The 26,080-nt window shown below is 41.0% G+C and overlaps 1 protein-coding gene across 1 annotated transcript in view; it reads right to left on the bottom strand.

The window, feature by feature from the left end:
• Nucleotides 1-2,870: 2,870 nt before the first annotated feature.
• Nucleotides 2,871-26,080, bottom strand: part of LOC101773156 (leucine-rich repeat receptor protein kinase MSP1) — a 35,428-nt gene continuing 12,218 nt past the window's right edge. The window contains exons 3-7 of the mRNA XM_022827830.1: nt 12,673-12,766; nt 9,968-10,075; nt 7,490-7,691; nt 7,176-7,180; nt 2,871-6,659 (exon numbers count right to left, since the gene is read on the bottom strand). Of these exons, the coding sequence (XP_022683565.1) occupies nt 2,871-6,659; nt 7,176-7,180; nt 7,490-7,691; nt 9,968-10,075; nt 12,673-12,766 (4,198 nt within the window). The remainder of the gene's footprint in view (nt 6,660-7,175; nt 7,181-7,489; nt 7,692-9,967; nt 10,076-12,672; nt 12,767-26,080) is intronic.

Raw genomic sequence — 26,080 nt, 5'->3', positions numbered from 1 at the left:
CCGGGATCTCGCGAATTCACCAACAAAACGTTTCCGGGAGAAATCGAAGCAAAATCCTTTCTTGGAGAATCCTGAACTTTAATTTGCTAGACGGTACCACATTCATTGCCTGCCATGGCTTCAGTTCTTCTGCATTACCCATTTGCCCCTATTGAAAATCCCCTAAAAAATTAGTTTTGTAATGAATCAATATGGATATTATAGGAATAACGCAAGAATGAACAAATTACATAATTAAATATTATGCTATCATCTTTGAAAGGTAAAAAAATATTTTACATTCTTCTGAAAAGAAAATGGATAATTTCGCTCTTGCAAATAGGGAACCCAAAATACTTGTTGCGTAAAAATATTAAAGGAGGGAAAGTTACTATTGAAAACTATGTTCGCGTATTTAGGAGTGCAAAAATTAGTCCATCAACGGGTGACTTTTGAAAACAAATCATAAGTCGACCACATGCTCCCCGAGTCTCCAATGAAGCTTTATATGTAAATTTTAGCTTTTGATGCAATCTACAACTTTATTGTTAGTAATCTTTTATTTGGCACTATTTTAGTGGCCAAAAGGAAGCTATATAGTTCATGACTAGTTTCCGATCTAAAAAGATCCGAGAATTAACGCATGTCAAAACTTTACAGCTGCCTTTCAGACTAAAAAATACAGTTTTGAAATTGAAAACGTATCAACTACAAAGTTGTAGATTGCATTGAGAGCTACAACTATAAAGATCATATCCATTTGAGATCACATGAAATAGTTATGATTTTTCTAAAGTCATATGTGGATGGACTAATTTTCACATTTTGAATGCACATTTATGTTTTCTAATAGTAACTTTCATCCTTTTATCTTTTTCGCACATTTTTCATTATTTGGAAGAAAAATTACTGTTCTCGCAGTTTGGGTGTGTGGAGATATTTTTGCATTCCTGTATAGTGAAAATATGCATTTTAGTAGGACATTCATTTCACTATACCTTACAACATTAAACAGCTATTACTCTATTGAATTCAGTAATCGTCATATACCCATATACAGGACAAAGAACATTTCTTGTTGCGAGCGAGTAAAAGCAAACTATTTGCCTTTTTCTGTCTAAAAAAGAAATTAAATTATTTTTTCCCATTTAAAGACCCCATGACATGAGCGTGGACATTTTCTCGGTCCTAGTTTTCAAAGGAAAAATAAAACGTTATATATTACTCCCTCCATCTATGTTTACAAGGTATGGTATAATTTAGCACGGTATTCCAAATAACAATTTGACCATTTATTTATCTTATAGTATATTGTTTATGGTTATAAACTTATAATCATTGTAGAGTATATTTGATTACGAATCCAACCATATAAAGTTTACATTATAAAAATAAAAAATTAATAGTCAAATTATTGGTCAAAGATTGCAAAATTTAAATCCTGATATACGTGTGTGCCTTATAAATAAAAACGGAGGGAGTACTAAGAAAAAATTCCAGCTCCACACCTAGAAGCGCTTGAAAATGCCACAACAATGTTTGTTATATGCCTAGTGAGTTGTGCCAGCCCATGTGCCACGCGATTGTGCTCTCCTGCACTAAGCCTATAAGTGTTGTGCAACCTTGAACCTTCTCTGGTGGTGGACACCATCAACGATCTCGCGAATTCACTAAGAAAACGTTTCCAAAAAAAGCTGAAGTAAAAATGTTTCTCGAAGCAATTTGCACTGCGGAGCCCTCAGTACTACTCGTGATTGGAATATGCAGCGCTATTTTCTTTTTCTAACTGCCCTCCAAAGACGTGCAATTCAAAAATCGACATGTGTGTGCTGAACTTGTAATCCATAGACCACATACGTCCAATTTTGTACGTATTTTTAATAGTGAAAATTCCACTCTCTTCATCATAGTGCCAACTGCCAAGCAACAAAGTCTTTCTGATCTGTTATTACCTGAACACGTTTCTAGCAAACACGGTGAGAGATGATGCGATTCAGAGTAAAATGAAACTTCTGTTTAACAGTAATCCACGGCTCTCCATGGCTGTAGGGACTGCCAAGAGTGTTAAATTTTAGTCGTGTCGCTTAATGATAGAGAGTTCAAATTTTGGCGCATACTTTGGATCGCATCAGAATTTCACTAGAACTAGTACAGATTCCTACAAAATTCTTTAGAAATCACTGGCAGCAGTTTGGCTGCACAGCCAGGCAGGCGAAACAAAATAATAATACCGCGATCAGGATGTCATGGTTCCAGTTAAAATTTATTACCCGGCGACAAGTTGATGTTCATCGCGGACCAGGAGTACAACACTACAACAGCATAAACATTACATGGCTAGTGCACCAATCTTAGGCCAAAGTTTTTATTTCGGTTTGGCGCCTTATTATTCTCTTTGCCCTAACACATGCACGCCCAATTGCCTGACAGACTGACGAGTCGTTGCCCACTTCAGATGCTGCTGTGAAGTTGAAAAATAGTTGTAGGGGTGTCGTTATACGCTCCAAGCTCATCTCCTTTGGTAGGTTGATCTCCAGGAAGTACAGGCTGCCAATGCGAAGTCACATGATCAGTACTGCTGTCCAAGCTGGTCTAGGTTACAGTATGAGCACTAAACCTGTATGAAAATGCAGTATTCTAGCACTTGTACACCCAAAAGAACCCAGCTAATGCAATTGGCTATTTTGGAACTTGCTGCAGAGGCTGCATTTATCCAGGTTTATATACTTAAACTTTTGTTATATGTTAGCATTTTAAGACCACATAAAGGACAGAAGAGCTGATGGATCCGGCAGAAGTAGCATGAGTTTAGTACTGCTAATTTCTATGAAGCTCTTAGTAAATAAATAAACAAATAAAAACATACCAGTAGGCAGCAGTGCATGGCAAGATCATGGCTGCGCCACACGTCCAGGGAGGTCGTGAGGTTCACTTTCCATCAGCTCAGCAATCTTGAGGCCCTTCACCACATCCGGCATGGTCGGCCTATTCCGTGGCTCGTCGGCGGTGCAGTCCAGAGCGATGGCAAGCACACGCACCATCTGTTCCCGCCACAGACCTGAGACTGGTAAGGAAGGATCAAACAGCTCACCCTCCCGACCCTGCGCGATCATCCACCGCACCCAGTCAATAATGTTCCCACCCCCTTCTTCCACCTCTTGCCCTGTAGGTGGCCGCCCGGTGAGCACCTCCAGCATGACGACGCCGAAGCTGAAGACATCCCCCTTGGCCGTGCATTTCATGGTCATCGCGTACTCTGGGGGAATGTAGCCAAGCGTGCCGGCAACGTTGGTGCTGACATGAGTATCATACGCGCTGATTATCCTTGCGAGGCCAAAGTCTGAGATCCTGGGCTCCATGTTCTCGTCCAGCAGGATGTTGCTCGACTTCATGTCCCGATGGATGATACGGGGCACGAAGCCATGGTGGAGGAACATGAGCCCGTGGGCAGAACCGATGCAGATCCTGAGACGGTCAGGCCATCCAATTGCTTTAGGAGCATTTGCTCGGTCCCTCAGCCACGTTTCAAGGCTCCCGTGACTCATGTGTTCATAGATGAGGAAACGCTCATCACCACGAGCGCAGTAGCCAAGTAAGGGAACAAGGTTACGATGCTTCACCTTTCCGATGGTCTCCATCTCGGCAAGGAATTGGCGGTCACCGAGGAACTGGTGGCTACCGTAAAGCCTCTTTATCGCGACTCTCCGGCCTTCAGGCAGCGCTGCCTTGTAGACAGTCCCAAAGCCACCTTGGCCTATGATGTGCACATTACTGAAATTATTGGTAGCTTTCAGGATATCCTCTAGGGTGAACCTCAGCAGTGCATGCTCAAATGTAGCGAGATTGATGCTCGGAGGTTCCATTGAGCTTGGCTCAGTTGTAGCACTGGATTGACTGGCAGTGGTAGGGACAAGAGGCAGTGACCTGTTGTTCCTCAACAGCTTCCATCTCAGAAAAAATACCAGAAGAACCACAATGACGACGGTGACAGCAACACAAATGGCCACTACTGTTAGAATTACATGAGGGGTATGGCTGCCCCTACGATTGATACTATCTGCAGCACAAATGCCTGATGCAGGACAATCTGATAAGCTATGCATGCCAAAATTGTTGCCAGAGATATTGACAAATCCGTTGTTTGATATATTGCATATACCACAAGGAATGGCACCACTGAAATCATTCTTTGAGAGATCAAGATAGCCCCAAAAACTAAGATTGAACAATGCTGATGGCAAGCTTCCGGTGAGGCTATTGTTGTGGATATCAAGATAAGACAGTTGTCTGAACTTTGAGATAGACTCATCTAGGCTCCCTGACAAATGGTTACTGCTTGCATTGAAGAAGATCAGTGAGCTCGACCATTCTCCATAGCCAGTACAAGATAGCGGGATTTTACCAGAGAGGTTATTGTTACTGACATCTAGACGGTTCAGAGTCTTGCTGCATAGTAGAGATTGGGGCAGAGTAGCCATAAATGCATTACCGGACAAGTTTAGAACTGCAATGTTGGGAAGAATGCGGCCTATCTCAGCAGGAATATTGCCACTTAGGTGGTTATTAGAGAGAAAAAGGCCTTGCAGCTTGAGCAATGGCGCAGACCAAGGAAGCATAGGCCCAACTAATGCATTAAAAGAGAGATCAATCTTCGTAATATTCTTCAGCTCAGCAACCTCTGCAGGAATAGATCCATTCAGCAAGTTACCTTGCAGGAGTAGCTCCTCCAGAATAACACAATTCTTGATCGCGGGGGGGATACGACCACTCAACAGGTTATATGACAGATCAAGAAAGCCGTGATGTTGAACATACTCTGATTCAGGATGAGTTGGGTTCGTGAAACCCCCACATATCTCAGCAGGAATGGAACCAGAGAGCTGGTTGTGAGACAAAACCAAGCCAGTGACTGAAGTCAACTGAGATATGGACCTCGGGATGGGTCCCATCAGACTATTAGAGCTCAGGTTTAGCTTGACTAGGTTTCTGCAGTTGAAGAGCTCTTGCGGGATGCTCCCAGATAGTCTATTCCCATCAAGAGATATTTCTGTCAAATTCTCTAGAGCGCCGACTGCCAGTGGGATAGGTCCTTCCAAGTGGTTACTGCCCATCCGCAACCTCTGCAAGCTGTGGAGCTTGCCAATGCTCTCAGGTATATGGCCAGTAAGGTTATTGTTGTCGAGACTGAGTTCCAAAAAGGTTGATGACTCAAACAACTTGCCAGGTAGCTCTCCTGTGAAATTGTTGTAGGACAAATCCAGTATCGTGAGCGGTAGCTTAGCCAAGTATTCAGGTATCCCACCATGGAAATGGTTACCTTGCAAATCCAGATGAACCAGGTTTTTGCAGCCCTCGAATGTCTCCTTGATACTCCCAGTCAGATCGTTACAATGCAGGTCGAGTGACTGCAGCAACTTGGCTTGACATATGGTAGGTGGTACCAAACCATAGAACTTGTTATTTCCAAGGTTTACAGAAACAACATTTGCCCATTTTTTAATCCAATCACTAATAGTACCTGACAGTTGGTTGTCTTCCACTTCAAAATGGGCAATATTTTTTAAACCTGCAAGTTCTTCAGGTATACTGCCAGTGAAGGAATTAAAAGACAGACGTAGAAGAGTAAGCTTCTTGCAGTTGCCAAGCTGTTTTGGTATACGCCCTACGAGCTTTGCCTTCCTTGCATTCAGGATAGTCATATTGCCCAAATCACCAACAGACGCTGGGAGTTCTGAGTTAAAGTCATTGCCTGATATGTCAAGTTCCACTAAGCTTCCAAGACCACCAATTGACCAAGGGATGGTGCCTGATAAGCTGCATTCAGTGAGAGAGAGTTCTTTTAGGTGCTTCATGTTACCGATCTCTTTTGGAATCCCTCCAGTGAAATGGTTGAACCCCAAAGCTAAACGCTCCAGCATTTTCAGATGAGTAATCTCATTAGGGATTGGCCCCACCAAACTATTTGAAGAGAAATCAATTGTCAGCAGGTTCAGCAATGCGCTTATTCCAGGAAATATTGAACCAGTGAGCTTATTTCGGCTTGCATCAAGGTAGAAGAGCCGAGTTAGGTTTCCAAAAGCTTCCGGTATCGATCCATTGAATCTGTTCAGCTGAAGGTCGAGGACCTCTAGGTTCTTCAGACTGCCCAGCTCTGGAGGAAGTTCTCCAGAGATGTTGTTCCTCGATATCGATAACTTAGTGAGGTTCTGAAGCTGGCCAATGGCAGGGCTCAGTTGTCCAGACACGCTGTTTCTGTCAAGCACTATTTCTTTCAGCGTCTTCAAATCATATAATGAGAAAGGTATGGGCCCAGCAAGCTGGTTACTGCTCAGGTCCAGGTACTGGAGTTGCTGCAAATTTCCCAATGCTTCTGGAATCTGACCAGATAAATCACACCCACTTAAGTTGAGCATACCAAGTGACCGGAATGCCGTGATGCATAACGGAAAAGGGATATGCAGTCGCACAGATGACAAGTTTATGGCCACAACAGTATCTCCCTCACAAGTTATACCCCTCCAGTTGCATGGACATGTTTCTGTACCAAACCAGTCCGAAAGGGAGTCTTTTGATTTAGCAACTGCATCCCTCAGATCGTATAGATTCTCAATATCAGAAGATCCAGCGAAAGCAGAGCTAGCAATGAAGCAGACAAATATAATGAATAAGCTGAAGCTATCCTGCAAAAAGGAAAGGTGATGTTAAAACAAAAGATATCAAATTAATGTTCAGGTATCGTCAAAGTAATTACTCAAGTATCAGAGTTTGGAACTAGTATGAACGCCTCCAACCAATGAAGAACACAGGCAAGATGATGAAATAAAGAACTTGGAATGAGCACCTTCTAGCTTAGATTCAATAATAAATCAAAAGGTATTTTTAGTTGTAAATTGTTAAACAACTTTTTATCTTTCTTACAAACTCAGCAAAGCTATTATGTGTAAATGCTTCAGCCGGTAGAGTTTGATTTGTAACACCTCGTGCTTATGCAGGATCTATATGAATCATGCTTTTAGGAGTTTTGGTGCATTGGTAATACACATGCATGCTAAATTAGCGATGAACAACCATTTGCAACTTTACAAGGAAAAAAAAACTCTACTTGACCTTTGACCAGACAACTGCAAAATTGGCCTTTTGCTAACGAAGTTATCCATTTCTTCTCTATTAATTAATACAAGTCCGGCAATCTCTACCGGACCTACAATTCCAAAAAAGATAAAAAACGAAGTTACCCATGTGTCACCCATGCGTCGCAACAGCATAAGAACTCAAACAATTACATGTACGCAAATAGCTTATGTGAGAATGGTGTCAAGAAAGATGATACAAATGATAAGCCACGTAAATAATCACTAGTATGTGCAAATAAAATAAGTTACTCAGTAGTAGATTCCTAATAACCAAACTCATGGGCAAGGTGGGTAAATAAGGTGAAGTGTTGGGTACAGTGGTGAACTGGTGGCAGCGCACCGTCACCGTGACCAAATTTGCGACGTGATGGGCTCACCTGGCGCCCCAGCCCGCGACGTCGCAGACGAAAGCCCGCGCTTCCGCTCCATCTCCACCCCCAACTTCACCTTGACACCACCGGGAGGACACATGAAGATGAAGGCGGGGAGGCAGTGATGCGGCGAGACGAGGCGGTCGCGCAAGGACGGCGGGCTGGGGGGGCCATCAAGGGGGCTGAGGCGGCGACTGGCAGCATGGCGCTGTGGGCCATCAAGTCCATTTGCATGACAGAGAGAATGAACGGCTCTGATTTCATCCAGCTTGGGACGGGTGGCTCAGGCGCAAAGCAATTGAGGTTGGGAAGACCTTTTCATTTGGTACTAATATTTTTGAATAACAAAAGATAGCATTTTCCCATAAGAAAAAAAAGGCACTAACAAAGAACCACTACTTGCAAGCTTAAAACAAACAACTGCTGACGGAAAAAAAAGATCACCAGAAAAAATAAAGCGCTACACTCAAACTGCCGAGGAAGGATCTCAAACTCCGTACCTTTGGAGCCATGATTGCTTGCCCCCGAGCGGTAACAACAATGTAGAAGATTCAACTTCAGCAATCAGAACTTGATCAATCTTCAAAAGGATGCTCTATCACAAAGAGAACCTGTATAATAATGAAGGGACAAATATAGTGAGCATTTAAGAGTTGTGCTAAATTACAACTAAGGTAATCAATCCCCATGATTCTACCGCCGCAAAAGAGGAAATAGGCATCCCTCTACCATAACTCATCCGACGAATGAAAGGCCCACGCGTTTAAAATAGGTATAACTTGGATTGACAAAAAGGGCAGTTCTCTTAGGGTTTGTTTGGATAGAAGAGGATTGGAAGAGAACGAAGGGGATTGAATCCAAAATGAATTAATTTCCTCTCTGATCCCTCTCATTCCACTTCAATCCACTAGTATCCAAACAAGACCTTAGGATAGGAAAGGAAGGCACTAAACCATCAATAGTTAGACAAGATAGTTAATCAAAACACCACATGTAACTTTAGTACCACAAAAGAAAAGGTTTAGTGGGTTTAAACATGCTAAATTAGTTATGGAAATGCTTTTTTTTTCATAAACATGAAGAGTGATTGAGGTTGAAATGACATTTTTATTCGGTACTAATATTTTTCTAACAACACTAACAAAAGGATCATTGCAAGCTAAAAAGAAACAACTGCTCACGCCAAAAGACAAAATGAACAGCACCAATAAAGCACAGAGTCAAACAACCAAGGAATGATCTTAAAGCTAGTACCTTCGGAACCGTGATTGTGTGCCTCTGAGCATAACAGAAATGGGAAAGATCCAGCTTCAACAATCAGGGATGGTATATTAGAAAAAGAACCTGTAAATACAGAGGGGAAATTTCTAGTGAGCATTTAAGAATAGGGCTAAAGCATAGATAATTAGATAAGTAACTAAGGTAATCAGAGCTCCAGAATTCTAACAGCGCAAAAGAGGTGATAAGCATCATTGTACAGTAAGCTTGTCAATGCGAACAAATTGGAAAAACGCACGGCCAAAATGAATTCCCAAAGGAAAGAAACGCATTAAACCATCAACATCTAGACAGTAAGTTAATCAAAACACTATGTGTCTAACTCTACTATTGTAAAAGGAAAGTTTAGTGTGTCATCTACACGTGCTCAATTAGTGATAAAGACTTTTTTTATAAACATGAAAAGTGTTAAAGTTGGAAAGACATTTTCACTTGGTACTAATTTTTTCAAACAACTTTAACAAAAAAAACACACTGCAAGCTAAAAACAAACAACTGCTGATGGGAAAAAAAATTCAATGGCACCAATAAAGCACATAGTCAAACAGCCAAGGAGGGATATTAGAGCCGGTACCTTTGGAACTGTGATTATCTCCCCTGAGAGTAACGGCAATGCAAAAGACTTGGGGGAAAAAAATCAAAACTTCAGTAGTGGTTTGGCCTATTACAAAAAAAACCCCATAGAAATAAAGGGGAAAATCTTAGTGAGCATTTAAGAGTATGCAAAAGTATAAATAATAAAGCAAGTAAGGTAATCAGAGCTCCACAGTTCTACTACCACAAAAAGGTGATATCACATCACTCTACAGTACCTGACGTATAAACTAAGAAACCACATGTCCAAAATAGGCATAGCTTGGACCAACAAAATAGGCAGTTTTCCCATAAGTAAGAAACACACTAAACCATCAATAATGGGAAACACACAAAATAGCCAGACAAGTAAGTAAATCAAAATACCAGCATAACTCTACTAACGCAAAAGAAAAGTGTTAGTTACACATTCTAAATTAGCAATGGGAAGGCTTTTTCATAAACATGAAGAGCTATTGAGGTTGGAAAGACTTGCCACTTGGCACTAAAATTGTTTGAACAACACTAACAAAAAAGGACTAGTGCAAGCTAAGAATGACCAACCGCTCACGTGAAAAAAAAATGAAAAGCACCAATAACACGCCCAGTCAAACAACCAAGGAAGGCCAGTACCTTATGGAACCGTGACTGCCCCACCTGAGTGTAACAGCAATGTAAAAGATTCAGCTTCAGCACAATCAGAACTCCAATAGTAGTAGGATGGTCTATCACAAAAGGAACCTGTAACAATGGAGGATAAAAATATAGTGATCATTTAATAGTAGTGTTAAAGCATTGCTAATCAAACAAAGTAACCAGAGCTCCACTATTCTACTGCACAAAAGAGGTGATAAGCATCGCTATTTGGTAACTCATTCAACAAACTGAGAAACTGCACGTACAAAGTGGAGGTAAAACTTGGATCGACAGAACGGTAGTTTTTTCGAAGGAAGGAAACACACTAAACCATCGATAGCCAAACAATTAAGTTAATCAAAGCTCCAGGTGTAACTTTACAGACAATGAGGGTTCTAGAAGGAACCCGTTACAACATAATGAAGAGAAGGAAAAATGCACACTAATCGACAAACTTGGATCGATAGAAAGGGTTGTGTCTAAGGGAAAAGTGACTCATGAATTTTGTCAATTAGTGTTAAAGCATTGATGATTAAACAAGTAAGGTAATCAGATTTCAAGAATTCTAACGCCGCAAAAGAGGTGATAGGCATTACTGTGCAGTGACCCATCAAACAAATTGAAAAACCACACGTCCAAAATGAAGGCATAACTTGGATCAACTAAAGGGACAATTTTCTCGGAGGAAAGAAACACACCAAACCATCAATAGCCGGATAAGTAATTTAATCAGAACAACATGTGTAACTCTACTATCGCAAAAGAAAAGTTTAGCGCTTTTACACTTGCTAAATTAGTGATGGAAAGATTTTTTTCCATAGGCATCTTATCTTACTATTACTAATAGTAATTGGAGGCTTCTTTTGAAGCCTCCAGGTGAAGCCACCTAGAAATCCTAGGTGGATACTCTAGAAAAAGAGAGAAATTCTAGAAATTCTCAAAAAAAGCAAAACATCCGACCATCAATCGATAGATTCAAATCATCATAGTCATTGGATCTATTATATTTTCTAAAAAATTACCCACCTATGCCATTATGAAAATAGCCTAAAGTAACCCCCTAAATCTATATATAAATTACCCACCTCTGCCATTATATAAAATAAACTAAAGTAACCCCCTAATCTTCATCAAAATTACCCACTTATACCATTATAAATAATATTTAAAATAACCCCTAATTTGCAACTAAATTGCCTACCACTATTACTTAAAAAATGTAAACCCCTTAAAATTTGCATCTATATTACCCAGACATGCCATTATTAAAAATAACATGAGGTAACTCTACGTTTGAATCAAATAACCTTAATTAAAAATATACAACAATATATAATTCTAAATCGTCTATATCTTGCACTATTGGTATACGATATAATAATTAAGGTCTATACACATGATGTGTGTCACCATTTATAAGGATATAAAGTGATGAGAATATAGATTTCTATGCTAAAATTGTATCTCAAACTTAACGTTCATTAAACAAATTCAAGCGCATACCTACGATGCAAAGTGAAAAGTTAAAGATTATAAATGTGGATGAAAATATTATAGAGTAGTTGCTAACTAAAATCTATCATAATTAGATGAAGATATTAAGTTTATATCTACATAAGCATTGTGTGTTCGAATATTTAACAACGAGAGCTAGCTTATGGTAATAGTTTTTTAGCAATGTAGTCTCATTTTTTCCATTGGAGGCTTCGCATGAGTTCCCACGAGACAAGCCAGAAAAAAGAGACAAATTCTCATAAAAATTAAAAACGTCAAACATCAATCCTGTAAACTCTAATAATCATAGCCATTGATCTATTATATTTTCTAAAAAGTTACCCACCACTATTATTGTGAAAGTATTCAAAAATGAGCTCTAAACCTATATTTCAATTACTGAGCTCAGCTATTATAAAAAATAATCTAAAGTAACCCCATAACCTTCATCCAATTTACTAATACACATCATTATAAAGCATAACTTAAAATGTCATTCTAAAATTTGATCTATGTTATCCACGTATGTCGTTATTAAAAATAACCTAAAGTAAACATTTAAATCTTAATCTAATTATCTTCATGTGCATCGTACAGAAATGTTAAAAGGTAAATTAATATATAATTTTAAATTACGTATTTATGTCATTGTTAATATAAAAATACTAAGTTAAAGTATATACACATGATGAGTGCCACCATTTAGACCATTTATACATGTATGTGAGGAATCGATGAAAAAATATTGATTTGTATGCTAAACATAATGTATGGAGGATTGAAAGTGTGATACAAAATGGAAAAATATGAATATGGATGAAAAAGTGTATTGAGTAATTATTAATTAAAAATCAATCACAACTGGACAAAGATAGATACATATCTATGTAAGTATTATGTTGAAGTATTGAAAAATAAGAGAGCAGTAGGTAGACAATTTTGATTATTAGCTAGAAGTTTAATTTCTAAATAATTTTTAAATGCAATAGCTTCTAAAAAATATTAGTCCGTGCGGGAGCACGGGTTGATGGACTAGTGAAGAGTAATTAAGGTTGGAAAGATGTTTTCATTTAATACTGATATTTGGAACATCAATAACAAAAGACACGCTGCAAGCTAAAAAGAAACAAGTGTTGACGGGAAAAAAATTACAGCACCAATAAAACGCAGTGTCAAATTAAACAACCAAGGAAGGATCAAGAGCCAACCGTAATTTTCTTCCCTGAGCGTAACAGCAATGCAAAAGATTCAGCTTCAGCAATCAAAACTTCACTAGAAGGATGGTCTATTGCAAGAAAGAACCTGCAAAATAATGGGGGAAAATATCTTAGTGAGCATTTAAGAGTAGTGCTAAAGCATTGGCAATAAAAACAAGCAAGGTAATCAGAGCTCCACGTTTCTACTACTGCAAACGAGGTAATAAACATCACAGTCCCATCAAAAGAACTAAAAAACTGAAAGTCCAAAATAGACATAACTTGAATCAGCAAAAAAGGTAATTTTCCTCGAGGAAAGAAGCACACTAAATACCATTAAAATTCATGCTGGTAAGTTAATCAAAACTCCACGTGCAACTCTACTACTGCAAAAGAGGCAACGAGCATTCCTAGAAGGTAGCTTGTAACAACCCAATGAACAATTGGAAAAATCACTATGTGGACGGTTGTATGGAATGAAAAAGGGAAGATGCATCCATGAATATTGCTCTAAAGTATATCTCAAGAGGAGGAAGAGAACACCGTGCGACAAATCTAGACTGCGAACTCCCTCGAGATTTGAGGATCGGGCGAAGGTCTAGCAACAACAAAGTTTAATCCCTCACATCAACCTCGTACAAGTAGTTCATGTATAAGGATTCTTGGTTACGTGCATCTTTAGACCGCTGACGAGGCGATCTTTAATTTAGTCCATTGCTAAGAAACGTGTAAAGTTGTTTCCATAGATTTTCAGCGTGCACTACCTGTGGATGGATCAGTTTGCGTTCCCTTTCGTGTTACACTGCACTAGGCAAGGCATGCATGCTATTCTCACACCAAAAAACAAAAAGAAAAATAAAACAAATACTGTTCCAAAAAGCTCTCGATCTGCTCTACCAGAATCCCATTATTTCCATGTATCACCCGGCCCTTTCTGCCCAGCCTCAGTACAAGCATCTGTGAGAGAAAACTACATTTGCGGAACAAAGCAGCAGTTTTGTTGCTACACCAAAGCACGCAGGAAGAGCAGCACAGCTGCAATACCAAGGATTTAAAAGTAGTGCTAAAGCATGATAATAAAAAAAGTAAGGTAATAATAACGGCACAATTCTACTGCTATCATTCTGCAGTAACCGATCGATCAAACCGAAAAAATACACGCCCAAAATAGGCATAACTTGGATCGACAAAAAGGGCACTAAACCATCGATAACTAGGTAGATAAGTTGATTAAAGCACCACGTGTAACTCTACTACCACAAAAGATAAGGTTTAGTGCGTTTACACATGCAAAATTAGTGATGAAATGACTTTTTCATAAACATGAAGAGTGATTGAGGTTAGAAAGCAAGACTTTGGTACTAATTTTGAACACCACTAACAAGTCTATATATATAAGCTAAAAAGAACCAATCGCTCACGCAAAAAAAAAAGAACACCGCTAATAAAGCATACATCAAACAACCAAGGAAGGATCTTAAAGCTGATACCTTTAGAACCGTGATTGTCCCGTCCTAAATTAACAGCAATGTAAAAGATTCGATCAGCTCTAGTAGTAGGACGGTCGTTTATCACTAAAGGAACCTGTAACAACAAAAGGTGGAAATATAGTGAGCATTTAAGAATAGTGCTAAAGCACTGATAATCAAAGCTTACGTACGCATCACTGTGTGGGGTTACCGTTGAACTAACTGAAAAAACCGCACGTACATAATGGAGGTAAAGCTAGAATCGACAAAAAGGGCATTTTCTGCGAAGGAAAAGAAACGCATGAAACCATCGATAGCGAGACAAGTAAGCACCACACGTGTAACTCATCTACTACCACAAAAGAGGCGCGAGCGTTCCTAAAAGGTGTCGTATTACGATGTGATAAATGGAAAAAAACCCGCACGTGTAGGGTTGCGTCGAGGAAAAAAAGGGACCCATGAATTTTGTACGGAAGTATATCTCCGGAACAGAAAGAGAACACCGTGCAAAGAGATCTAGATTGCGAACTCCCTCCGATAGATCTGAGGATCCAGTAAGCTGCCACCTCAGATCTCTAGCTAGCAATAAGCAAATCTTATTCCCTTGTATGAAGCCATCAACCTCGTAAAGCAGTTCATGTATGAGGATTCTTGGTTACGTGCATGTTTAGATCGGTGAGCGATCGAGGCGACCTTTCGACCATGCATTGCTAAGAATTGTACATGCAGAGTTGTCTCCATATAGCTTCCCAACGTTCACTAGGTGTGCACCGTTCAGATTGCATTCCCCGACATGTTACACTACACACCAGGCAGCTATTCTCACTCCAAAACGAAAACGAAAGAGCTCGATCTGCTCTAACAGATCCGATCCACAGCTTCATTTCCATCGTTACATCTGAGAGCTAGCGAACTATACGCGGAGCAAACCAATGCAACAGTTTCTCGCTGCAACACGGCCGGAGCACGCAGGAACGGCAGCGCAGCTGCAATACCAGGAGATGAAGTGGGCGGCGGTGGGGAGGACGACGACGATCTCGCTCGCTTCCTCGGTCACCCTCTTGTCTCTCTCTCTCTCGCGTCGGCGATGCAGAGATCGAGAGAGCTAGCAGACGGGAGGAGCTAGCGAGTGAGAGTAGAGCGCAGGAATGAAGCGAGTGCCTCCGCTCATGTTCTGGAGGGGTATTTATGGGCAGTCTCCTAGACTTGCCATGCATGCCGTTTGCCTGTATTCTTTTTATTTCTTTGTTTATTATTTTTGTTTTGCGAAATGGCATTTGCCTGCTCTTGCTGCTGCGTGTTTCGCATGTATTGATACCGGGACGGTTTCCCCCCGTTCAGTTTTAGTGTGACCGTCCATGATTGGTCTTTCATATCGTATTTACCAATAATTACGAAATCAAAATCATTAGAAAATACTTTTAATCCAATAGTATTGATTTTCGGGCATATAATTCACATAGTATTCGACTAAACGGCCAAACCGCGCCCACCGAAAACCACGCCCACACAAAATGGAGGGAGTATTATTTTTTAGCAGCATATTCATTGCACCATACAACTGCTACTCCACCTGGCATGATTAATCGTAGTTCTTCAATTACCTCCTATATATGATGGCGTAATTAATTGTAGTTCTTTAATAGGTTCTTATATATGATGGTGTAACTAATCGTAGTTCTTCAATAGGCTCCTACTATAGGATGGTGTAATTAATCGTAGTTTCTCAATATGCCCCTATACAGGTAGTTAACCGTTGTTTTCTAATAAGCCTCTGTATAACTTAAGGAGAGAATCAATTATTTTCCTTTCTTAAAACCACGCAGTGTAGCTCTTTGAAATTTGCCTAGGAAGCAGAGATTGGCAAGGCTAATCAGGAGAGTGGGTGGAATAAGGGAGATGGTAAAGAGAATCCAAGTAGTTGTGGCTAAACATGGGCCCACGCACCTGCATGGAGTTTTTGTTCATGCCTTCATGGTATGCATAGAAGATGGGCGCTTGCGGTCACAAGAAGAACAACAAAATTCGAAAAGAAAAATGGGGGACGAGATTCACTCGAAAAAGAAAAAGGGTCAACAACTTTCTCCTAAATTTATAGATCTTTTTGAAGGAAAAAGGTTTCTCAAAAACTGATGAAAATTTTAAACTTATTAGAACTGGAAAACAAAAGGAAAAGAAATACAAAAACATCACGAATAGCCATTAGTATCGCTCCTACACCAAGATTTAGGCCTGTCGCGATGAGACTCCCTCCCCCGGCCCTAATCTCTCACCACGTGGAGCTCTCTACCTAGGGTTTAGGGTACATCAAGGTCCCTCCATCGTGGATGGTACATGGAGGTTCGTACCTCATCATTGAGATAATGTTGCCCTTACGGGACAACCCTGCTCCCATGTCTTCGTATCGAGTTCCCTACCTTTGGCTTGGGGATGTCGCAGTGCCCCCTCGCAAGCCTTCTATCTTTTTAGCTCTAGCTACGCCCTCTCTAACCTCCGCATCTTGACCCTAGCTTCAAGTCCTCTCCATTTTTTCAGTCCAACAGTGCCCCAACGCTGAAGCATCAGATCCTAGCTTCGGCTTGGAGATCTCGCATGGCTTCTCTGCACTTCCCCCTCTATTGCAGCCCGACCACGCCTTCTACCTCTGTGGGAATATATATAATGCGAGGAATGAGGGTAGCGATTGAGATCAATCATTCTGGGACGCAAAGCAATATAATAACGAGTAGTATCGGGCCCACATAACCAATGGTAGAGGAAGTTTCGTGGAAGGGGGGCAGCCTCATAGGGACCACAATCATACACTAGTCGCTCCTAGGCCGATAAGGAACTTCACACAGCTTACGTGGAAATATATTTTTTAGGAGGATATCAAGAAGCTACTCACAGGGTGTTCAAAATGGTATTGAATAATAGACGGGCCAACGCCGTAATGTTGCTGACACTTGACTCGTAGCTTACCCATCCCAATGTCTGTGGTCGCATCCCCCTCTCGACTTCCTCAAACTATTTCCCATGCAACCTAACCGTACCACCTCAAGTACCCTGCTCGCAAGCCGCACCGAGACACCTCCCCCCAATTGCTCATTGCATCGAGCTCACCTACCATACGTCGAGATCCCTCCACCCTAGTCGGTGCATCAAGGTCCAGACTCCAGATCCTATCGTTGGGATCTTGTTGCCCCTTGAGGGACAACCCCTCTCCCTCCACCCCCTATTTGGCTCCTCACGCACCATCGTATCTTGCCTACCATAGCTTCAGCTGCCTCTTCCTCTTTCCTCTCAACAACGTCCCAACATTCACCCAAGTATTCGGGTGTGGCTTCAGCTTGGAGATGTTACATCGCTCCATCGCACACCACACCTCCCCTCATGTGTTCCCATATGTCAACGGCTAGGCAATCTCTTGAGCAAACTCGTTCCTCAAAATAAGTTGGATGAGATGATCCTTCTACCTTCTTCATGCCGAATGAATTAAATGATTCAGAAACCAAACACACTGAATATGTTTTTTTTCTATATTCAGAAGCTGCTCATTAGCTCATAAAACATGGTGTTAAAAAAGTATTGAGTATTAACCAAATAGTCCAATACACGGTATTAGAGCTGTAATCTTGTTGAGAGCTGTAACCTTGTTGACACTTGACAGCATCTCCACTCTCTACAACTGTCCAAACTCCAAACTCTTTCTCGCGCAACACACTGCCTTTACGGCTCGTTTGGTTGGAGGTAATTGATGGAGGGAAAGGGAGTTTAGATATGAAAGACTAAAATTCTCTTATTTGTTTGGTGGGCATAGGAGTTTTAATGGGATGAGGAATGAGAGTTTAGAGGAGCAACTCCCACCAATCACTTCCCAGGGGGAGGGGCGGGAATTGGGTGGGAGTTTGTTTTAAATGCAAGATGGATGTATCTATAGGTTAATCATGACTTAAGATATAATTTCCTTCCTCTAAACCCTTATACCAAGTAAGGGATATGAAGTCTCACTTAAATTCCCACACTTAATTCCCTCCAAAAGACAAACAAGGGAATGGGACTAAAAATCATATTCCCAAGTGAATTCTCTCCTCCAACTCCCACCACTAATTCACATGCCCCTTCCCATTTAGTTGCCAAACGCACCCTTAGGCTTAGTTTGGGAGCTGGTGGCAGATTAGCCCGTGGAAGGGAACCCCGGAGGATTTCCCTGGCCAATGGATTCCCTGGGTGGTGCCTCCCTAGGCCTCCCTCCCCACCCATTGCTATTTGGAGATAGGAAGTGGTGAGGGGCAGACCCAATAGGTCATACATGGTGTCATACATGCTTCGTTGGACTGTTGTTGTACACACATAATAAAATTTGCATGTACACAAGTAATCCTTTGGTAGCTACCAAATTTCATCATGTGTTCTGAATTTTTAAACCAGCAATGCACACCATTAACCACAACATAAGAAATAATTACATTATCTGTATCAACATTTTGTGATAAATACAATTCATGCTAGAGTTAAACCAAACTAATCTGTGGCACATGGTCAACTCCATATGACAAGCTTGTTAGCCGAATCCTCTGCAAGAGTGATCATTGACAAGCTTGTTAACCGAATCCTCTACAGGAGTGATCATTGACAAGCTTGTTAGCCGGATCCTGTCTAGTCAGAACACAGTCTGAATAAAGAGATGCAATCATGCAAATTGACATAGAGTACACTGTCTGACCAATTATCGTATAGCTAGATTTAAACGAAATAAGACAAATTCCAATATGAAAAATTCATGTCACAGAATTTGAAGGTAGCATGGCACATCATAATAAAATAGCTCTTTGCTTAGCAAACTAGGAACACATATAATCAAAATTGATCGTCAGCCTTCAGACCATATAGATGATAGCAGATGAATGAGGCATCAGAAAATTATTGATCCATCAATTGTTCTGTAGAAAATTTAGGTATATAGTTAAAATCTTGCATATAACATATTGATCAGATAATTCAAAGATATATATAGATCGTAATGTATGAATGCCAATTGAACAAGACTTGGGTCTACGTAATGAGCAAAACCTTTGTACATAATATCAAAATTAAATGATCAAATATATACATATGCGCATAGATATTCACATGAATACTCCTTTTGCTATTATTACTGGAAAGCCTGACCATTACATGTCACCATCTTAGAAGTTATAGTATAGTGGATGGTGTAATACTAGTATTGACAAGGTTAAAATTACTGTCAAGATATGTTGCAGATATCTGTCAAGATATGTTGCAGACAAGAGATGTGACAAGATATGTATTGCACAGACAGCTAGACATGGCATGTATCCTACTGAAATGATCATTGAAACAAAAATGCTTCAAACATACCTTATATGAGCACTGAAGGCAGGCACAAGGGGCGTCTTAGTTTTCATTTGTAGCAGCACTGGAGTTAGAAAGCTGGAACACAAAAAAATATAGTGACACCAACAGGGGACAAAATTTTATGTTTTATATATGCAAATAGAGGATTCAACCGACACTTGAGCAAGGGTACAAAACTGAAAAAGGGAACATACTCGAGCAATCTTTTTCTTCAACCAAATCAGTCAAACACTTGGGTTTTTGGTGCCCACCAATATTTTTATGTTTGTTTCACTTTGGAAAACTTTATTTGCAATAACTTTTTGTTCATCCGATGGCCCTTCCATGGCATCCACAATGTCAATATGTTTCTCGATTGAGTAGTATTCTTCATGTCTCTTCTTCTCTTCTAACTTTTCTAGAGTTTTTTTCAATCTGATCCTTTCTAAAGTCAATGTAATCCCCAAGTTTTGCTGCCATCTGACTTTGTTTATGTTTCTTTCCACCGGTAACATCTTGGTCCTTTGAATTACGACTGGCTAGAGCAGATTGAACTTCTGTGCTTTCTACACCACCAAGATCAAAATTGAGTGGATTTCTATCAATAGAAGCCATGCCATTATATCCAAAGCTAGGTTGATGAGGACATCACCTGCTCAGATACAACCACGTTGATAACTTTTGACTCAAAGGTGAAATAATTCTTTATCATGATTGTATTTGATACATTTGATGAATTGATACTGCATCATGATGTGTGTTCTTATTGTCATTTTCAGAAATACATACGTGGATCAAAAATAGTGTTAAACACACATGGAAGGCATGGAGGGCCAAAGAAGTTGACTGGGGACCAAGTCCAAGTATTCCCAACGTCCTCCACCAGGCCACCACGTCACTTTTGGCCCAAGTAAAGAAAGAGATCCAATCCAACACGTTTTGGGGCTGGATTCGGACTGCAACATTGTGCCAACTTGCAACGGTCGTCACGACTTCATCTAGACTCCGTTTTGGATGTTCAAGTACTTCATAGAATCCTTATGAAGTCTATTTTCATATGGATCTGGAATCATGTACATATCTATTCTGAGGTGGCTACAATGATCAAATTATTAACAAGAGATTTTTCTATCCAAGGTACTGCGTCGCCTTATTTTGGCCCAATGGGCCGTTGGGTCCATTAGGGACGCGTCCTAGGGTTGGAGCACGACCCCAACATCCTTGTGGTCATCCTCCCACATTCTTATACCCCTTAGCCATCACCAGGAACACTCGGATTTTGTTTAGATTAAGTTTAGTTTTTGTTTCTTGCTTATAAGCGAGCGTGCTGAATCAGCCATCCATCTTCTTGTCTTCGGAACCACACCGTAATTGAGTTTGAGTTTGAAACCTTCATCTGCATCTAGTAATTTAGTACTTGTTATAATTGTTCTTGCTAATTCTTCGATTGCTTACAGGACGAGTGCTCTAGTGGTCGGACGACGTGATCCACAAGATCGCGGCAGCTATTGGAGGTGGTGTATCAGTTGCTACGGTGCGGCATCCTTGGAAGGCTGTAGTCGGGCCATGAATGTCGTCTCCATTCCCCAATCTAGTTATCCCCACCTTCTCTCATCAAAAGATCGGGATTCAACCCAACGGGTTCATATCATGGGTGTTGTGCTATGATTGCTTTGCTCTGAGATACTTCTTTGGGGAGTGGGTTCAGCTCGCAGCTCACTTCTTTGGGGAGTGGGTTCAGCTCACAGCTCAGTTCTTTGTGGTGGAGGCTCAATTGATGTAAAATTTAAATCCCCTGTGACCACACTTCCTATTAAACAAACAATTGAATGGGTGAAGAAGTGAATAATTAACTAAAGTTGTGGTCATTAATGTAAATAGGAGCAAGATGAAAGCATTACCTTTATACAATAATTCCAAGCTGTTATATAAAGGAAATGACTTCTTGTGGAATTTGGCAACTTTATGGTTATCCTATTGAAGTTAAAAAAAATATATGATTAGAAGTTTAGAACCAAAATGTGCCTCTCAAAATTCTACTCTGTTTAAGAGATCTAACCTTAATCAACTTCTCCCAACCTTTTGATTCTGCAATGATCATACCTAAAGTGTCGTTCCAGCCAACACCACTTTTTGTTGCTTCTTTTATTATCTTATAGTTTCCTTTTAGCTCTTTCTCCTTTTCTTGCACTTGCTGCTTTGTGAAATGTGCCGTTGGAAACATATCATTGAGTTTGTTTGTGATACTCCTCCAACCTTCTGTTGTCCACCCATTCTGTCCGTTAAACATTGGGACGTTGACAAGCTCTTTCAGTATCCGCAAGTCCCTTCTCATACGTGTAGCTCCATGTAGCCCTTTCCATTGACATCGCTGCAAGAAATAAACAAGATTAGATAAAGGTTGTCGTAAAAACAATATAGAAATAAGCAATGAAGCAAAAAAAAATAGTGCAGGAATAAACAATACATGCATACTATTGCTTACATTTATGCTTCACCTAATTATTACAGGCAGCCCACATCTGAAGGACAATTTGGTCTCGTAGGGTGCTTCCATCATTTGATTGCAGTTCATTTGGGTAGTTGTTATCTCCCTCTGGCAATTCAACATAATCAGATGGGTTGATATTATTTGGTTGGTGATCCAGCCACCCTTCGTCCCTATTTTGCCCTCCAATGAGATTGAGAAATATTGCAGCTGCCGTTGGAATTTTAATTTGATTCTCAATTAGATGAAATGTCCCAACTTTCAGGATTGGAAGTTGCTTTTTTAGCGCACCAAAGGCCCTTTCAATATGATTGCAAAGCTGCGCATGCCGATGATTGAATAGTTCTTTGTAATTTGCATACTGATTTCTAACTCCTCGGTATGGAGCAATGAATGAGGATGTATTTGTATATCCACCATCTACAAGGTAGAACTTCCCTGCAGGCACATGAAAATCCTTTGCACGTGCAGACCGTAGGACCCCTGCATCAGATGCAGATACTTCCCAACCACATGAGATGAAAGCGAAATTTAAATCAAAGTCACATGCACACATCACGTTCTGTGACAAGGTTGCTTTCCTATTTTTGTAGGGAGCGGCTCTTTCTTGTACAATGGTGATAGGGACATGAGTGCCATCAATAGTCCCAATGCAGTTATGGAAGAAAGGCATAAATCGAGGGTCTGAAGCAATCTTCACATGTGTATGGTTCACATTTGGGAGCTTCAAGAATCTATGAGTCGATGCTGGAATTATATCGAAGAACTCTATTATTTTCCTATGAATTGTTTCACCACTGTGTTGGAATTTCTTTTTTAACCTATCGGTGCTTACATTATGAGAGAGCATGAACATAAACATTCCCAGGTGCTCCTCAACTCTAACACCATGGGTGTCACATAACAAGTTCACTCTAAGATAATTTGCTATAACTCTAAATATCTCAGGCTCCATCCTGAACTTCACTTTGCACCAATTCTCGTGGCCTTCCAAGATTTGTCTGACCTTTTTAGCACTAGACAGAGTTGAGGTGTGCTCCGACCTTTTCTCCTCATATAAACACTACTGAAACGCGGGGACCATAACTAGGAATAGCTCGTCATCCTCTTCTTCCTCCTCTAGCATGAATCTCCTAACTTCACCCTCCCAAGATTCCATTAACTATATGTATGTATATGGTAAGGTAAGTAAACTATGTCACTCAAATGCATATGGTCTAGAAAAAAAAAGCTCACAGGTGGTGAAAATTGGAATACTTGCAAGAATACTTGCATGACACTACATGCAAAATAAATAATACATGAATCTTGCATCACACTACATGCAAAATAAATAATACATGAATCTTGCATCACACTACATGCAAATTAAATATTACCATGAAATTTTTTTGTCACAACAATAGTGTCCTGCAACCAATAACGAAACTACGGCACAAAATTTTTTAACACCATTTTCAGAGCATCCTTAATAGGCAATCATTTCTAGTAGACATGTGTCATCAACAGGAAAGAACTAACAAAAGAAGTAGAAGTATTATCGTACAGTTACTATCTAGAAATCAGGAGAGAGATAGAAATTAGTTACTTAAAAACACTGTAAAAATTGTTGAACTTCCAAAAACAGTGTAGTTAAAAACACTTGAAAAGATATATGAGATAATGATAGTATCGGGCATAGAAATAAACTAAATATATTGTACAATAGATTACAAGTCTAAATTAAACTATTGCTTGAGAAATGAGGATGATAGTGGATGGATTTATGATATATGCAGTCTGAACAAAAATATATGATATAAGCTAGCATTTTGGTTCAAAATCAAAAAGAAAGGAAATATCCTCCCACTTTTTTCAACAAACAACATCCTCCCATTTTAACCTCTGGAGAAAATTTTTACAAGGATCAAAATAATCACTTCAACTTCAGTTTCGGCACATGCCATTCAGAACTTCAGATCATCTAGCTAGCTAGAAGTACATGATCCAAATAAATTAAAGAAGGTTCGTTTGATTGGCAAGATCATCAATTCAGGTTGAAGTTTCCAACGTATGCATGCACAATAGTTCCTAATGAGCTAGATATTACTAAAGGAAACTCAAAGCACCGAGAACTTTCAATCAAGTGGATCGAAGAAGTTCAAGCACTGAACAATATATGATATAAACAAATTGACCCATATGGTATATTCTTCTATGACCAATCAGGCAGTTCAATCAATGTAATGATGTTTCTAGCAAAGGGAAAAAATGATAAAAAGTTAGTGGTTATCTAGTGTGAACCAGCAATAGTGATTCAGCAAATATTTTCTTGTGGGAGATATTTTAGCATACCTTGCCCCCTCCACCATGGGTGGGCTTGATCAAAACTAGATAACTGATTTTATCAGCTTCAAGTTTTAACAGATCAATATCTTGTTCAGCCCCATGGTAACCTTACTATTACGCAGGAATATTATGTTCATGGATCCATGTAAAAAAGCACAAGCATAATAGATGACTACAAGATAGTTCCAGCACTGTCCCAAAAGATTTGGTCACAAGAACCAACTATTATTGCTACTGTAACAAGTAACTCTCAACGTAAACCAGTCTAGTATCACCATTATAAGGATATTTTCGAATTGCATAGTATGACACATCTACTTCTGGATACTTTGTAGCTCAGGTGCTTATGCACAACTAGCCTCTACTTTAATATGTGTACTTCTCTTCAGGATGTTCCCACATAAACAAATCGAAACATTGCAGCATAATTTATACTTAAAAATATGTACTAACAACATAAATTAGTGGTGACACATCTAAGCTAGAGATACAATCAGTAATCACACTTTCACTTAAGATAAGGTTACTGTCTCAGTGCCATAGAAGCAGAGGCCGGATGGCAACATACCTGTGATGACCGGCCCCAAATCTTCCAAGTTAATCCAAATCCTAGCCCCTGATCATCTGTCGAGTTTTCTGCGCCTAAGTGTTCAACCTTCCGACCGGTCCCGACCCCTGAGACCCGACCCCTCCCCGCTTTGCTCCGGTTCCGACCCCGCCAAACCCAGCTCACCGTCGGATCCTTCTAAGTCCTCCCAAAACGTCCGTTCTATCTGACCGGTGGACCCACGAGATCTTTTTTTTTCCCCAGATCTTCCGCGACAGGCGCACTCGAGTTGCATGCCCGCCTCAGAGTCTCCCCTCCGCGTGGCTCATCTTCTCCGACGCCCGCCGCTCGGCCTCGTCTCTGGCCTGCGACCGAATGGATTCTCGCGCCCCCTTCCCCAATGGCAGCGGAAGCCCCTCTGCGACCTTTCTGCAACGCCTCGCCTCCCGTGCCCATCATCACATCGTCAGATCCCGGCCGCAGAGCCTGATGTCGCCCGTCTTTTCCGTCACTTCGAACACAGTCACGCCGCCTGGTCTTCGCTACCCGACAATCCCTCCTCCGCCAACCCTGGCCACGACCGCGACAGCTCCTTTCCCCGCCCTGTCAGAAGCCGCCCGACAATCTGTTGCTCCGCGCTCGCCCGCGGCTGCCTGTCTTCTCACCTGTGCACCCTCGATTCTAGCGCCGTTAACCCGGTCACTTCCATCAAATCCACCGCACGACGACGCCCACCTCCGCCAAATCGCAACCACCGGCATACCCGCTCCTGCGCCGCCCTGACGCCAGAGCTCGATGACCGCTGGCGTCATCCCCGAAGTCCTGCACCACCGCCCTCGTCGCTCAATCGCCGCCCAGGCAGAGCACTCCATTGTTCTTCCCCGGCCTTCGCGCCGCTCCCCTTCTCTCTCCCGTGCCGCTTCCTTTCCCCCTTCCCAGCCGCTATAAAAGGGAATGCGCGAGCCCCGCCGGAGTTCCCTCCGCCATTGCTGCCTTCCGCCATTTCTCTTGCTCCCTGCTCAAGCTCCTAGCGCCAACCGCTAAGTTCTTGAGAAACTCTCCTCTCCGCTCCACTCCGTTTTCCCCGAGCCACCCAGCCGCTTGCTACTCCGTGCTGCGTAAGAGCTCACTTGTGATCCACAAGAAGCACCGCCGCCGCCGGAGCACTGCCGCACCTCGCCGCCGTTCAAAGCCTTAGCCCCTCCGCCCAAGCCTGTTTCTTCCCGACCCCAAGCTTTCCTTCTAGGAAGA

This window comes from Setaria italica, chromosome I, assembly GCF_000263155.2.
Source record: "Setaria italica strain Yugu1 chromosome I, Setaria_italica_v2.0, whole genome shotgun sequence".
Taxonomy (NCBI): domain Eukaryota; kingdom Viridiplantae; phylum Streptophyta; class Magnoliopsida; order Poales; family Poaceae; genus Setaria; species Setaria italica.
The sequence above is the reverse complement of the archived record's forward strand: the minus strand, read 5'-3'. Positions and strand labels throughout refer to the sequence as shown.